This window comes from Syngnathus leptorhynchus, chromosome 4 (assembly GCF_054491065.1).
Source record: "Syngnathus leptorhynchus isolate UIUO chromosome 4, UIUO_Slep, whole genome shotgun sequence".
In the NCBI taxonomy this organism is placed as follows: Eukaryota; Metazoa; Chordata; class Actinopteri; order Syngnathiformes; family Syngnathidae; genus Syngnathus; species Syngnathus leptorhynchus.
The window spans coordinates 14,530,090-14,545,628 of NC_141198.1; the positions used below are offsets into that span (position 1 = coordinate 14,530,090).

The 15,539-nt window shown below is 44.1% G+C and overlaps 3 protein-coding genes across 6 annotated transcripts in view; 1 reads left to right on the forward strand and 2 right to left on the reverse strand.

The window, feature by feature from the left end:
* Positions 1–15,539, reverse strand: part of rasgef1ba (RasGEF domain family, member 1Ba) — a 17,400-nt gene continuing 1,861 nt past the window's right edge. Inside the window, exons 1-15 of one of the 3 annotated variants that reach the window (XM_085910507.1) lie at positions 11,037–11,268; positions 8,595–8,763; positions 8,351–8,524; positions 8,014–8,136; positions 7,809–7,946; positions 5,637–5,852; positions 5,366–5,440; positions 4,676–4,771; positions 3,880–3,982; positions 2,832–2,911; positions 2,654–2,749; positions 1,539–1,634; positions 1,253–1,376; positions 903–975; positions 1–826 (exon numbers count right to left, since the gene is read on the reverse strand). In XM_085910507.1, the coding sequence (XP_085766633.1) occupies positions 802–826; positions 903–975; positions 1,253–1,376; positions 1,539–1,634; positions 2,654–2,749; positions 2,832–2,911; positions 3,880–3,982; positions 4,676–4,771; positions 5,366–5,440; positions 5,637–5,852; positions 7,809–7,946; positions 8,014–8,136; positions 8,351–8,512 (1,407 nt within the window). In that variant the 5' untranslated portion in view covers positions 8,513–8,524; positions 8,595–8,763; positions 11,037–11,268 and the 3' untranslated portion in view covers positions 1–801. Of the gene's footprint in view, positions 827–902; positions 976–1,252; positions 1,377–1,538; positions 1,635–2,653; positions 2,750–2,831; positions 2,912–3,879; positions 3,983–4,675; positions 4,772–5,365; positions 5,441–5,636; positions 5,853–7,808; positions 7,947–8,013; positions 8,137–8,350; positions 8,525–8,594; positions 8,764–11,036; positions 11,269–15,539 lie in introns of those variants that run through there. The other 2 variants (XM_085910506.1, XM_085910505.1) reach the window with 2 other exon arrangements.
* Positions 12,057–13,450, reverse strand: LOC147058318 (uncharacterized). 2 transcript variants are annotated; one of them, XM_085910520.1, is made up of 3 exons: positions 13,023–13,450; positions 12,898–12,948; positions 12,057–12,580 (listed from the first exon to the last, which is right to left on the reverse strand). In XM_085910520.1, the coding sequence occupies exons 1-3, from the start codon at positions 13,054–13,056 to the stop codon at positions 12,138–12,140; spliced, it is 528 nt and encodes a 175-aa protein (XP_085766646.1). In that variant the 5' UTR covers positions 13,057–13,450; the 3' UTR covers positions 12,057–12,137. The 2 variants fall into 2 exon arrangements, with proteins under 2 accessions (XP_085766646.1, XP_085766647.1); XM_085910521.1 differs by lacking the exon at positions 12,898–12,948 and having other exon boundaries at positions 13,023–13,440.
* tmem175 (transmembrane protein 175) overlaps positions 13,280–15,539 on the forward strand; it is an 8,123-nt gene continuing 5,863 nt past the window's right edge. Inside the window, exons 1-2 of the mRNA XM_085910509.1 lie at positions 13,280–13,403; positions 13,927–14,582. The gene's annotated coding sequence lies outside the window, so the exon portion shown is untranslated. The remainder of the gene's footprint in view (positions 13,404–13,926; positions 14,583–15,539) is intronic.

Here is a 15,539-nt window from a genome sequence, read left to right on the forward strand (position 1 = left end):
TTTTCGTGTGTAACTTGTGTAACTGTTTATTTCAAATTTGCCTTTAGTGTTAGTGTTCTATTGATGTGCACAGTATTTTTATGTTAGGGTTAACAGTTGTGAAAAGAAGGTCATAGTCATTAAAAAAAAAAAAAAAAAAAGTTTACTATAAAAAGCCCAGCAGCCTTTTGGGCGCTTGGCAGGGGCCGGTTGCTCGCCAATGGCAGGGCAAACAACCTTTTACATTCACACTCAATCGACAAGGGCACATGGAGAACATTTGTTAACAAAAACATCACAAATTTAAAAGCTTCACGGGTTACAATACGTGAAATCAACTCTCACAATTGAGATCATAAATAAATAAGGTCAATAGTAACACAGTGCAGACACATAAACAAAAGTTGAATTTTATAAAGAATGTTTTGTCAGCAACTCAATGAGCAGGGGAAACGCCACAATAACAATTAGCATAAAGTTGCTAAAGTGTGTAGCTTAGCCACTGTGTTGTAACGCTAATATCCTAAATTAGCATCCGAGGTGTCTTTGAAACGCAGCCAGCACATTTTGAAAATGAAAACAAAAAATAACAGCTGACCTTAGTTTTAGCTCAGAGGCATGGCACATGCTAGCTAACCAGCAGCTAGCATGTAGTTGCTCCCACAGTATACAAAAGGAGACTAGAAATGTCTTACAAAGAGATGGAAAAAGTTGCAGTTAGTTCCACGCTAGTGGAAAAAGTAACTTTGGTGGTTTCCTCGCAGACACGGGATAATTTTTTTTTTTTTTTTCATTTCCAGACGCCATCTTGGACCTTCTTGGTTATGCTCGATTTAGCAGCGTGGATCTGCAAAGACAGACAGAAAAATCCATCAATAAATAATTAAAAAATATGTCAATGCCCAGCAGCTGGTGGGAATGACCTGAGTGACTTCCATCTGTCTTTGTCCATGTTGTTGTCGGGACCTTCGCTCTCGTACGATGCCAGACACAACGCTGCAAAGAACAAGAAGACATTGTCAAAAAAAATTTGTCAAAAATTATTCTCAGTAACTTTATGAGCGGGGGAAAACGCCACAATAACAATTTGCGTCAAGTTGCTAAAGCATGTAGCTTATCCACCATGTATGTTGTAACTTTTCCCGCTATTTAGTTTTTTGCTTTGTAGTTTTTTCCACCTCAAACAATATTTTTTCCCCCTTTGGATTGCATCACAGAAAGCTGATATTTGAAGAGGGGTGTGTAGACTTTTCATGCATGCGTGCGGGCGTACCGTCTTCGGTGTAGACGGGCGCGGTGAGCAGATAGTGCAGAACCTTGCGTTCCTTGTCAAAGGGACACTGCACAGCCTTCCAGCTCATGAACTCGCTCACCTGCTTGGCCAGCTCCCACCATTTCTAAAAATCACAAATGCAGCAACACATTCCAACTTGTTGCTCACCATTTGCCAGCTCAATAACTTTTCTCACTCGTACATTTTCCTCAAAAGAATTACACTGTCTGATTTAAGACAAATTGATAGAAGTAAAAGCCACATTTGAATTCTTTGTGTTTTTCACCTGGAAGTTGATATGTCCGTTGTGAAGCCGGTTGGCGCAGCTTTCGTTGAGGAAGTAGATGTCCTTGATGAGCAGGCTGAAGAACGGGATGACAATCTAGAATGCGCACAAAAGAGTCACAAAGGCAAAACGTGCGGGCTACCGCGTCCTGCTCGTCTGTCGCCAACAAGTCAAGTCACACTGCTCAGCGAGCGAGCGCGTGCGTGCGTGTTGTTGCTATGATTAGGATGAAGACGAGGCCACATGATGGGACAGCGCCTTGCGTAAGCCGAACGGACGCCCGTCCGTTGCCACACTACCAAACAAACAACAGAGGCTGCCACGTGAAAAGGGGAGAAAGTTGGCAGTAGCAGCCTTGCGATGTTAAAAAACAAATCAGGATAAAATAAGCTATTGGCAATTATGAAATAATTTTTTTAACTTTTTTAAATAGAAATTAAACTTTGTCTTTTTGAAAATAAATTGAGAAAAATGTTCAGAAATGTTTGAATATACAATGCATAAGAAAGAGAAATCTAAACAAATGTAAATAATATTTTGTTTGAAGAAAAACAATTCATTTAAAAAAACATTTAGAAAAAATACCAACCCTTTTAAAAATATTACATTTTAAAAATTAAATAAATGCCCCTAAATGACAAAAAAATTTGATTTGAAATATTGTTTTCTAATACATAAACAATTGAAAATATGAATGATATTAACATTCATTTTAAAAATGCTTTACATCAAATTGCATATATTAAAACCTATAAAAAATATAGGACAAGTACTAACAACAGACACTCTACAAAGGTCTGCCAAGGGACCATAATCCTCCCCCCCCTTTTTTTCCCCCACTCTGTGACCGCTGACCTCTGGCCCTCTCGTGTAACCCAATCTTGGCAAACGAAGCTCGCATTCCTCGCTGGCAACGCTTACGTCGCCGACGTGAACGGGTTTGTCTTTGCCAGACGAAAGGCCACGAGACAAAAGAGCAAGTTGGTTGCGACAGGCGCTCAAAACATCTTTCCTTTAATTGATGCAATCGTCCGTAGAATAGTCAAACCATCTGCTTGACTAAATCAGATTGCATCTTTCTGGCACACCGCTTTTTTGACATATGAGGTCCTCACCTTCTCCCTGCTGCTATTGGCCGTGATGGACCTCTGGGTGGCGCCGCGCAGCGCCGTCCTGTAGTTGTAGAAGTTGCCGGAAGGATCCATCTGGCGCTGCGGAGACGCATTACAAATACACAGTCAAGACAAAAGTATTGGGACACGCAGCCCAGCAATGAGAATGAAAAGAACGCACCTCCAGGATGTCAAACTTGGCCGTCTTCACTTTGCTCCACGTCTTCTTCAGGCGGGACACGGGACTCATATTCATCCCGGCTACAATGAAAAAAAACAAACAAGAGCTTAACAAAACACGTGGACTGATCCCATTGCGTGCGCAACAACGCACCATTTTGTCTGCCACCTTTATAGTGTACAAAAAAATAATAAAGAACCGATTCATTTTTTGGGGCAATTTTAAAAGCGCTAATATGAATTTTCAAGCACAACAAGTATGAAGACGGATAATGCAACAATAGTCGCAAGCATATTTTCTTTATTTTCTGCAAAAAAGGACACGTACTGTGTTTGGTTGTGACCGTCTCTACACAGTTTCTTGGGGGGGGGCACTGGAATGGATTCATGGTTTTGAAATATAGAGGATTTTAAAATCTGCTTCAAAAGAGGGCACATTTAAATGACTATTGTAAATTACTGTACTTTCTTCATGAGTTCAATTCACTTCCTGAAAAATTCAAATAGGGCCGCATCAAAACCCCAAACAAGTTGCTCAAGTCTGAGCAAAAGTGATGGCCATATATTTTGTTTAGCACTTTCGGGTTCCCAGGAGATATTTTGTTTGTGTATCGCTCACCCGGTCACCAACGGACTTCGAACGACCCCACCCAAAAAAGGTAAATCGATGGATCCTTTCTTCCGTGTGGTCGGACTTTCTTGACCTAAGTTTCTTGACGGAAGTGTTGACCATCTGCTTTGCTAGTTTGCGCACCCCCACCCCACGCAGGCTGACCAGATTCTCCTCCAGACATCCCCCCCCCCAAACCAGGACCACCCTTAAAACAAACACTAAAATCGGCACCAAGTGTGTAAATCTAGCTTTTGTGAGTTTTTCAACATTTTTAATTCCAAATGGTGACGTTCACCTCGGTGAAGGGCATGTAGGATAACGACTATTCTTTCTTTTTTTTTTTTTTTTTGCTTGTTCTATGCAAAATTCAAAAGCGAGGGTGGGTGCGCTAACTTTCCGGATGAGGACAGGACTGCGTGGCCGATGAGTAACTTACAAATGATGGCCATGAGGGAGTTGAAGTTGCCAATGTTGAAGCATTCGCGTGCGACATCGATGAAGAATTCCACCACCTGTGCTCGCTGTTTCTTCTTTATGGGCTGTTAAGAAGATGACACAAAAGAGCTGCTAGTGACAATCACGTTTGCCAATGCTAGATTTGATACGTCAACATGAAACACATTAGTGGAAATAAAGTTAATGTAAAAACATTTCAGTCTTTTGTAATTAAAAAACGAAAAGAAAAACGTTTCAAATACTACCATAAGCTCCTAAACTAACGTTTCAAAACAAATGCTAAATGTTTGTTAATGCTAGCCCAAAATTTGAGCGCAAATAAAATCACGTTTAAAACACTCAGGGGATTTGGGCAAAAAAACAACAACATTCCGATGAATATGTTATTTAATGAGCTATTAGCTTCAAAGCTTAAGTTTCAAACTGAGGCTAAATATTTGCTAACGCTGGCTATGTCAAGAGACATTTAAATGGGGAAAAAACTGCATAATTTAAAAGGCTTCAGGGATTGAAAATAGAGTTTTTTTTCTAATGAAGTTTGTGATTAGCTTTAATGCCAAGGCCCTAAAAGTTGACATTGATTATCTTCTAGCGCTATCCCTAACGGATGTCAATACCAGCCATTTATTTAAGTGAGTGAAAAGTCTGATTTAAAAGTACCTAGTCCTTTGATTATTTAGCGATGAAAATTACTCTTAGCTCAAAAGCTAACATCTCAAAGCTAATGTTAAGCATTGAATGGAGGCGTTTAAGTGCTTCAGCAGCCCGTCCCTCACCCTGCAGATCTCGGTGGCCACCAGGTAACTGAGCCTGTTGAACCAGTCCACGTAGGCCTCCAGGTTGGCCGCCGCCTTGTGCTCGCTAAAGAGGCTCTGCATCCAAAACAACAACAAACATGTTTCTTAGCTCAAGAGTGCGCTCATTCGTTTGCATGAGGAGTCTTCTCAATTGGATTGCACACATTCCTTTGGCTTGACACCAATCACCTCTTGTAGGGGCCCCTATGGGCCTTGGAAGTATGTGTGTGTGTTTGGGGGGGGGTTTACACTCCACCTTTTCTGGGTGCAAGGCAGGTTGGCCTCAGGCAGAATGACACCCTCGCCTCCCCCCTCATTACCTTGCATCCCAAATCAACCTGTTGCCTAGCAACCTGAAAGCTTGAACAGCGAGCGCACCCCCACCCGCCCGCGGGCGACTGTGGTTGCTTAGCGATGCCCATCTCGTCCAAGATCCCGTCGGGATTTGAAGGAAATGACCGGGCAAGAGTGCTTTTGTGTTCTTCTATTTTGACAAGCTCGACGGCGTATATTTCCTTTGTCTGATAGTGTCTCAAGATCCCGGCAACGTGAAGCCGAGACTCCAAATGGGTCAGGATCCCGAAAAATGCATAAAATGGCGCCACAACATTGTATAATGGATGTCTTATCTGTGAATTTATTCCGGGAAATTTTTCTTTCCCTCTTTACCTTGCCGTTGTCCTCCGGAGCTTTCTGGACAAATGCCTGGACAAACTCCTCAGGGCCAATGTAGCTGAGTCTCTCCTGAGAAAAGGAAGAACAATATTCTAAATCCTTCAATAAAACCAAACCAAGTGGATGATCTTCAAACCAGAATCTTTAAAACAACAACAGATACTACAGTTTGCCCAATAGGCGAAGCCACGCTTCACTCCAGGAGTAATTAACTAAACCAAAAGAACTTCCCGTCCACTGATCAGTCTTCGCTTTTGGTTCTCACCAGTTCTATGTGGGTCAGCTGCTGGGCCAAGGTGAAGGGGTCGGTGCAGATGGACATGATGTCCCTGTGAATGGCGGCCTGAGGTTTGGCCTTGAGGATGGCGAGGCGCTCGGCCGCCGCCGCGTTGATCTTGACCAGCGCTTCCTCGTATTGGCTGAGAACCGCCAGCCTCCGGATCAAGCCTTGGCTCAGCTGACTCGTCGCCTTCCTGTAAATCTGTAAAACGGGAAATAAATTGGGTCTGTCCAGTGTTTGCCCGTGCCCCACCGTGGTTTTCAAGATGGCGGAACAGATTTGTTTTCATTTCATTTTTTGTCTTCAAGGAAATGTGGCGACCGTGGCTTTTTGGCTCGCTCTGCCGCGGCTCACTAGAGAACCTGCTGGGCTTGAAGAATTTGTATTTTTTTATTCTTTTACTACAAGCACACTCAAGCGCCGCCACCCAAACCCCGTCCTTGGGGTCACTTACGCAAGCTCCTGATCGCTAGCGACTCTCCAACTTTGACCAAAGAGCCTCCGGCGGCCTGGACTCTGAAGAGGCCAAGATTAGATAATCGTTCACGCACTGACACACTGAACTCGGTTACATAAGAAGGGGGGGGGGGGGCTAAAAAAAGAGTAGGGACGCACATGTGTTTGCCTCTGTGGATTTCTCACAACCACATCCTGCTGGAGGTTTCAAAGTCTGCATAAACAAACCCAGGCTCCACCGTGGAGAGACAGTTTTTCTTTTCCTAGGGTGTGAACGAGTGTTAACACTTGTAGCCAATCAGGCGCGGCGAGACAGGATTCCAGCGCCGTGAGACAAAACAATCCTCGACTTGGAGTTGACCTCCACTCCAAGCACCCTTCTCCCCCAGATTAACTTCAAATACAAGTTGTACTTATTCTATGAAAAGTGAAATCCCCCAACCAAAAAAGTCACTCAATTACAAAATTAAAATCATACTTTTCAAAAGGACATAATTATGTATACTATATAAAAATGTATTTTTTTTTAATGTTGTAAAAACACCATTTTATTGAGGAAGTGAAAGCGCAAAAACACAGACTCCAGGATTATCCAGCTCAGTGGCCTACTGGTAGAGTGTCCGCCCTGAGAGTGGAAGGTTATTGGTTCAAACCCCGGCCGGGTCATCCCAAAGACTATAAAAATGGGACCCATTGCCTCCCTGCTTGGCACTCAGCATTAAGGGTTGGAATTGGGGGGTTAGATCACCGAATGGTTCCCGAGCGCACCACTCCCCTCTCCCCCAGGGGAAGGATCAAAATCACATGCGGATGGGTTAAATGCAGAGGACAAATTTCACCACACCCAGATGTGTGTGTGACGATGATCATTGGGACTTTTTAACTTCATTTGGGGGGACTTTAGATTAGAACTTTTTTTCCCATCTAAATCCAATCAATGGGTCTTATGAGCATGCTTGTCGGTCCACAAAAACAAGCTTTGTCAAAGCATCAAAATGAACTCGAGCTTTTGCGCATCGCGGCTGATGCTCGACTCCTGTGCCTCAGAGATGGACAAAATGTTCCCAGTAGTCGACAACAACAAGCACAAATGTGATGAGCAGCATTTGCTCCAGGCCAGCATTGAACTTTTGGGAGGACTGCATGGAAGGGCGCACTTAATTTATGCAGATTCAAAAGTCTGGTTGTTTGTCTGTCTGTCCGTCCTTCCATCTGTCTGTCTATCTTTCTTTCTTTCTTTCTTGGCGTCTCAGGGAATGCGAGTCCTTCTCATGACGTCGTTGTTATTGTCTCACATATCAATTTTGAGATTAAAGACAAATGACATGAAACCTGCACAGCAAACAATGGGAGAGGGAGGGGGCGAGTTGGGTTGGTAGGGCAGGGAGGGGGCTGTCTCCCAAATGACAGATGGATGTTTACCTTCCCCATCTGCTCTGCTCAAGCTGGTTCATTCATTGTTAGCATCCAACACCCCCAAATCACATGCAATAAACAAACCAACGGTTCCCATGATTGAAAAACAGCAGCCACGCACCAGCATCATGTCATGCTCACTAGCAGCACAACGCTAGCAGGTGGCTAACTGCTGCTCCAGTGCTGATGCTAAGAACTTTGCGATATATCTGAACCATGTGAATACATTAGGCAAGCGGGCTAGCTTAGCATTCGCGTCATTTTTTTTTTTTGTTCATGTCCCACCTCATCTCCAGTGGAGAGACGATGCGTCAGCTCCTTCAAGCCACACATTGTCCGCTCATCCCGGAAGTCGTAAGGGAAAGTTTCCGTCCACTCCGTTAACAGCTGCAGGATCTTTGGAGCGATCTTTCGGAGTCGTATCTGGAACAATCGGCGAGTGTCAGATTCGCTAAAGGGGAATGGGACAAATTCGAGATCCCGCGGCCACCTTATCGGCTTGGGGGTCGCCGAGTCGTTGCTGTTCCACGCACAGGTGGTACACTTTGGACATGAGCTCGTACGGGTGGATGAAGAGGCGAAAGCTCAGCAGGAATGTGAAGATGTACGTCCTCTGTGGAGAAAGGGGAAAAAAAATCATCTTAGAAACTGGGAAATTGCAAACAGGGAAAATGACGAACCCCGCGGATGGCTTGAAAATGGCCTCCTAAAATAGATAACTTGCTAACTGTCTGTTTTCAGGAGTTTTTGGTGAGCCAACTTTTGATGGACATAATAATTTCGTGGGCTGAATTTGCCCCAAAACCTCGCGGTCCAATCATACTCACATCCGGATAATAGTCGACAGTGGGGAGCAGGTGTCGTATGAGGGCGTCCAAGGATCCGGACGCCAGGTTGTTGTCATGGTAGGAGAGTCCAGAATAGGCCTCCTCCTGGGCCTGGTAGAAGTTTTTGTTGTAGCCCCCGGCGCCGTGCGGTGTCTGAGGCATGCTCTTGTTGTCCTGCAAAACAAAAACAAGTGGGTCAGGACCGCAGACGCTGACGGTTAGAATAACGGTTATAGTTTGGGACCTTTTCAAGACGACGGTCTTTTGGCTTTTGTTTTGTTTGGACTGGAGGAAGAAAAGCACGGTCTGCGAGAGCAGGAATGCTGCACCGGATGAAAGATGACCGCTATTACGCCTCGCAGCTGTCCCGCCAAAATTGAACCCTGCTCGACCTTGCCGAAAACCGCGAGAAGCTAAATCAGAACCGGGCGATGCCCCGAAAAAGACAAAAACAGATGAGGGGACGGAAGTGGGAAGAAAAACAACTCAAAGTAAACAACTGGAACCCATGAAGGCTTGTTTTGTAAAGTTTGGAAGCATCAGGAAAATTGACTTAAAAGTTAAAAGAATTCAATGTTTTGAATTTGCTCCAAAAACATTTAGTATTTGTTTTTGCGTAACACTGATAGCTAACAATGCAAGCAGAAAACACTCCTCACTTACACATTTTGTCGAGAACATTGAAGCAAATTCTAAAATCGAATGAATAACACTTCTCACTTACACATTTTGTCGAGAACATTGAAACAAATTGTAAAATCATCGTTGTAAACAGACCATCGAATGAATAACTGGTGGGAAAAAGTAAAAATACTTTCACATGGCGGACACAATTCCGACAGTCTTGCGTTTAATGTACGGCAATTAAAAAACGCAATTAGCTAGCAGTTAAGAATCAAATAACCTGCTGACGTTTGTAAACAACGAGCATCCAGCTGTCTCTTTGTCTTTGTTATGCTTTTTATCACTGCACAGCAAGAAAAAACACATGTCTGTGATCTGACTATGCTAACCTGCTAAAGGCTGGAGTGTCAACAAAGACGGACCTTTGTGTTTTATCGGTTTGTGTGAGCGTGACCACCACATGGTGTGGCAGATGTTCCCGCTGCCTCGCTCTTTTCTCATGGAAATGTTCTGCACTCGAGTTCATGAATGGGCTAGCCGAGACGCACGTGGACTTCATCTGAGGGCCCGTATGTGAAACCAAAGATGTTTGTGTGGGGGCAATAGTGGGAGGGGGGTCGGTTGTTTTATCACGTTTATGTGTAAGGTGTTTGTGTCAGTTCAGTCCTTGGTGTTTTAAAGCAAAAAAATATTTTCAAGAGTTGAATTCTCCAAATGAAATCTAGAAGAACCCTGAGATGTCCAAAGTGAGCCGACAATGGCCGTTCCAAAGCTAATGATCACTTGTGTCTTTTGGAAAACGCCTTCCTGAGACATTTTTTGTGTGGCTCAGGTCATGAGAGACACTCTGACCAAATCTCACACTGCCAAATAGATCCAGGAGATAGATTTTTCTGGAGCCAAATGTTTCTAGGATGAGCTTTCGGGTGTTACATTGTTTGCCGCTTGTTTGATCAAACGAGCCAAAAGGGAATGTCATCTGTGACATCGCTCTGGACACCGCCCGAGGACGGATGATGTCATGTAGAGATGAAAGTGCTTTTCAACGCACCACGCACCCTTCTCGGATCAGATCAGGTATCCAACTTTGATCAAATGGAATATAGAGTGAAGCTCAATAGTGCCGAGTGACGACTGTAACACGAGTTTGTTTTGTACAATGTTTGTTTTATGGGGGGGGCACACCCTGATGGACATAAGCGTTATTTTTCACACGCTGTCGTTAATTTAGCTTACAAGCTAGCAGAAAGTGAAACAAAAAAACACATGATAGCGGGCTCTTTGTTTACATTGTGAGTGTTTAGCCATCTGGCTATACATGAGGACAAATCTGATACTTTGAAAGATACATTCAGAAATAGAAATGTTAATTTTCCAAACTCTGGAAATAAGTCCGAGCTAGAAAATGAATTGTGGCCAAGTCAAGAGGCCATGAGGGATTAATGATTAAATTGCAGGAGACGGGGTGGGAATCCTCTTAGTCAGGTGTGCAAACGTGTGGCTCCAAACGTACTAGCATTGAAAACACAAAGCCATTGATTTAGATTAGAGTGTGAAATTTGTCATGTCAATCAAATCAAGTGAAGATTGTTAACTGGAGTGGCTCTGACTGACTAAAAAGTCACTTCATTAATAATAGATACTTTTACTAATCCTATTTTTTTGGTGCTTGAGACTCAGTATCATTTAATTATAGACTGCAACCTGCTATTTATGTTGTTTTTATTTTCTAAATATTGTTAATTTCACATGAGATTTTGACATTTTATTTTCTCCATCACCCTGGTAATTGCTATTTACTCCCCCATACTTGCGATTTGTTTACTTTGTATGTTAAATATTCTATTATTTTTATATTTTTACTTTTTTTTTAACTAAAAAAGTATTCCCTCGTCCATGCTGTTGTCTGTTGTTTTTTTGAAAATACAAATTGTGACTTTTTTCCTATTTCAAACCCACTTGTTATTTGCTTTGTTCAATTTATTGCATATTTTAGTCCCCCCCCCCCCCCCCCCAAACGTCTTTCACACGCACGCGCACACCCAGAACGTGTTCAATTTACCTGGACTTCAGGTGGGCCTGCGTCCTTTCCCCTTTCTCTACAGCTGTCTCAATACTTTTGTCCACGTCACGTCAACGGACATTTGAGGCCAAAAAAAACGCAAATAGAAAAAAAAACAACGAAAAACTGCAACATAAAATCCAGATTGAGAGAAGTCAGTTGGGTGACAGCGTAATGGAAGACGCGAGAAGGCACGTATGTCAATGATGCCTCTCGCACGTCTGCCTCTCCGTCTCGGTCTCGGTCTGAAGTCAGCGCGAAACTGCGAGCTTTTAAGTGTGAGGTCGTCAGCCAATCAGAAGAGAGGTGCGCCACGCGGCCGCGCCTCCTCCTCTCATTATCGGTTCCTCTTTCTTTCTATTGTCTCGGTTTCCCCCGGTTGGTTTTCCACTTTTCTCTATCTAGTTTGTTTTACTGAAATTCAATTTGAAAAGAATTAATGCTACAAAAGGAGTCCTTCAATTTTTGCCTCATCTTTGGCCTTGTTTTTTTTTTTTTGCTTTACCACCAGTATTGACAAAATGTTATGACTGATGACATTTCAAATGGGGCAAAAACAGATCTGAAATCCTAATCCTAATTTGGATACATGTCATTCATTCATCCATCCATTCAGTGAACATATTACATGAAGCGGGATTAAGCAGCACAGATTGAAGTTTCCCCATGAATCCGTTTTGGCGGAATGACCACGCAGCGTTTCACGCAGAAAAGCGCATGGGCATGACCTAACAAAGAAAATAGTCCTCCCGTCTGTTTGCCAGCCAATCGCAGGACACACAGAGACGAGGACAAAATCTTGAAAACCAGAAATGCCGAGGTTGCGATTTGGGCATTGGTGGCCAGCACGAGTCCGCTTTGAAGCAAAATGACCATGTTTTTTAAAATGACACATGTATGGAACTGGTGACTTTAGAAAGCACCCGACCTGACCGCAATCGACGTTTCCACGTTGGCACGACGGTGATCGGATCCAGGTCGAGCACGTAATGACGGCAAGAGAGGCTCAGGAGCAGAAGGTTGAGCTTGTTTTGTTTAATCAAAGTCTACAAAATTGTGTTCAACGGTGACACGAGAGGCTTTGCCATTGCATTTCAGAGCTTAGCTTTCCCCTTTGGTAAATAAGTGATGGAGCTCGCTGGAGACCTCGGCGGCCCGCGCGCTAGTGGTGGTCACCCCGCTTTTGCACTTGCAGGCCTGCTCCCGGACCAGACAAGTGAGGAGCTCCAGCACCTGGATCTGATGCTCCATGTGGGCCTTCTCTCGCCTTTCCTCTCTCTCGGCCGCCTCTCGCTGCCTCTGCAGCCACTGGCCCAGGAGCTCCTGGTGCCAGGTGGCCTGCTCTTGCCGCTGTTTCTCCAGCTGCACCAGGAGGGCCCGTGTCTCCGAAATCAGCTGCTGGTAGCACTGTGCCAGGTGCTGGAGGGCTGGCTCCATGCGGAGGCAGGCATCGTCAGGGAGGCGGGCCGAGGCCACCGCTGCCTCGTCGGGCGTAGCCACGAGTGAAGCCTGGGGAGGAGAGCTGGCGGCTTCCAGAGATGGAGCTGCGGCACAAGGAGACCCAGATTAGAGTGCGTATTCTGCGGTCGGTCTCGGGGGGCCCGCTTTGAGCCCCGGCCTGGGGCGCAATGTCTTGTTTTGGTCACAACTCAGTGCGGGGTCAGTGGGGTAAAACCATGAACCCATAAATCGGGTTCTTGTTGGCTGTGAGCGTTCAACGTCGCCGTTAATGTCTACATTCGGAACTCTTTTCAGACCCGTTCCGAGTATCTCCCGTTTGAGTGATCACCGATGGAGTACCAAAACTTTTCAGACTTTTTGGTCACTATCCAAATGCCAATTTTGGCCAAGGAGGACTTACTCAATGTTCCGTTCCGTTTGTTTTGCCTCTTGTATTGGCAGAAGCCTCTGTCTGGCAGTAGCGTAAAATTGTTAGCCAAACACGGTTACGGCTACATGACTGAACGAATGACGGCCGTTACGTACCGGTGCCGAACTTCTTAGCTTTAGATCGGATCATCTCAGTGGTCCTCGTTCTACGCCGACGAATTCAGAAGGGCTAAGTTTTTTATCAGGATGATGCGTGCTTGGATTCTTTCTTTAACAGACATGTCATCGGCAACAAAACTTCTGACATCATTCGTTACTATTTCAGTCATGGCCGCCAAAGCCTTGTGACATTTACTACTCATTACAGGGCTCGTTTGCAGCCAATCTGCCGGGATCGTCAGCGCTCCCTCATCGTTCGTACCCAGCCCCTTCACTTTTGTCTTCCACACACCGCTTTGCTTATGATCCGCCCCAGTGTCCACCTTTCTGCTTCTTTCCCCCGAATCTCCATTTCTCTTAAGGCCACAAACTTCACAAGTAAATATTCTAAAGCTTCTCCTTACCCTATTAGGAGCCTTAACTCAGAACATTGCAGAGTGATACTAATTTGGTCAATAAAAAATAAATAAATAAATATATATATATATATATATATATATATATATATATATATATATATATATATATATATATATATATATTATAAACATTATATATTATATTTATATAATAAATATTTTGATCATTGTCCAAAGTAAAAAAGCAAAGCATGTTTACGTTGATTCAACAAAACCTAAATAATCTGCTTCCATTGAGGACTCCAGAAATTGTAGAATATTTAATACTGAGAAACTCAAATTTTGAGGATTTGGACAATTCCAAATTAAACAAGGAGTGATTAATCAATCGTAAAAAACAACGTTTAATTATGTGATCATCTATGAGTTATTGATTTATCGATTAATTATTGCACCTGTAGAAATGACATTAAATTTAACTTATCGATCATTCATTGCTGTGTACCATCACGTAACGCTGCGTGACTATACCCCCACAAAAGCACACAGGACATACCGGCAGGTTGAGGATCGATGGTCAATCCCAAATAAAGGTCCTGCCATCTTTCTCGCAGAGGTTCGGGGTATCCGGCATCGCTGAACTCTGAATCTTCGCTGTTTTCCATCTTGACGTGACGGAACTGCTCATGGGTCCATGACGCAATCATCGATACATCAGGACCAGATCCTTGAGAGAATCAAGGCATATACCAAGACTAGGGCCTTGACTGGAACGAAAGCCCAAAGCAGAACTAAGGCATAAAATAGGGCAACAGCCTAGAGCGTAATCATAGCCTATGACAGGACCAGGCCTCGAATGGGACTGGAGGCTCGAGCCAAATTCGCAAGGGATACTCAAACAACGACAGACTCGGGACACGGGGACCAAAGTCGAGACCAGGACCTGTGACTTGACCGTGACCAAGATTGGGACCGGTGCATAATCAGGACAAAGATATAGAAAGGATGAAGGTCTGACGCTGTTAGCTGCTGATTGACAGCAAGCGTGGGAGGGAGAATGTAGACCAAAGGGGGTTCACAGGAGACCTGCTCCATGTGTGGTCCGGATCAATTTACAAGCAGAAAGAAAAACAGGCATGGGGCACAGCAGACATTCCAAACTTGTCGGAAGGGAGGATGGCCACAGTGACCCTCGGAAGTAAGTACACATTCCTTCTAGTGCGTGCTAGCGGGCCAAAGGGGGGAGGGGTGTCTGGCTAAATCCCAGATATGGGATTGAACGCTTACACCAGCCCCCAAACACTAGCTATGGCATAACCTCAGGCAATGAGCCACATGCTGCTTCATCAAGACTTGCCCACACATAGCCTAGCGGTATGCTCGAGCTCATTCACCTTCAAGTCAAAGCTGCAACTCATTCACATGAAGGTGAATCGGACTGAGCCAGTTGCACCGCTCCAAAAGTAGTCACACTTTTTTTTTTTCCCAGAAGTCTTAAATTATGAATTTATTTTTTTGGTGGGGGTGAGGAAAATATTGAAAAATCCATCACTTTGTATCTATTGCACATTTCCATCCCGACACAGACACACGCGCACACATGCAGTGTCCAGAACTGACATTCCCAGCTGGCTAATTCTTTCCTCGTGCTTGAATGTTTACGTGGAGACACACACTGTCCTTCCTTATTCGCACACAATCGGCTTGGCGCCGTTATATAACCTGTGCGTGTGGACGTATCTGTGCGCGCATGCGTGTTAAACTATCGATTTCATCTGGTAAATGTAGAAAATACAGAAAACAAAGTAAACGACAAAAGTGATTTCAAAGTCTTTGCCCTCAGTCACTTTGTCAGATTGCCCCTGAACCGCAAGATGAATTGCGTTCCAAGGTATTTTATCGGGCTCAAAATAAGACCCTCCAGGGGGAGGTTGTATTTTATTTATTTTTTTCAAGATCTGGGAACTCCAATTTTACCAAGAAGTACCAGTTCCAAATGTTGCGCTGGCGGACTATTGTGTCCGTCCTGTGCTATTACAGTCAATTAAAAGCCAAAGGAATACTTTACTAAGGGCGTAAAGTACTTTTGAAGGCTCCAAGAATCTTTGGGATTTGGAAGGACCAAGAATTAAAAGTCCCTGGAACTGGCGGTGGA

Coding starts and splice junctions, on each gene's coding strand:
- LOC147058318 (XM_085910520.1), bottom strand. CDS start 13,056: ATGATCCGATCTAAAGCTAAGAAGTTCGGCACCG. Junction 12,949..13,022: donor AGCTAAGAAGTTCGGCACCG/GTACGTAACGGC, acceptor CGCTACTGCCAG/ACAGAGGCTTCTGCCAATAC. Junction 12,581..12,897: donor CAAACGGAACGGAACATTGA/GTAAGTCCTCCT, acceptor CTTGTGCCGCAG/CTCCATCTCTGGAAGCCGCC.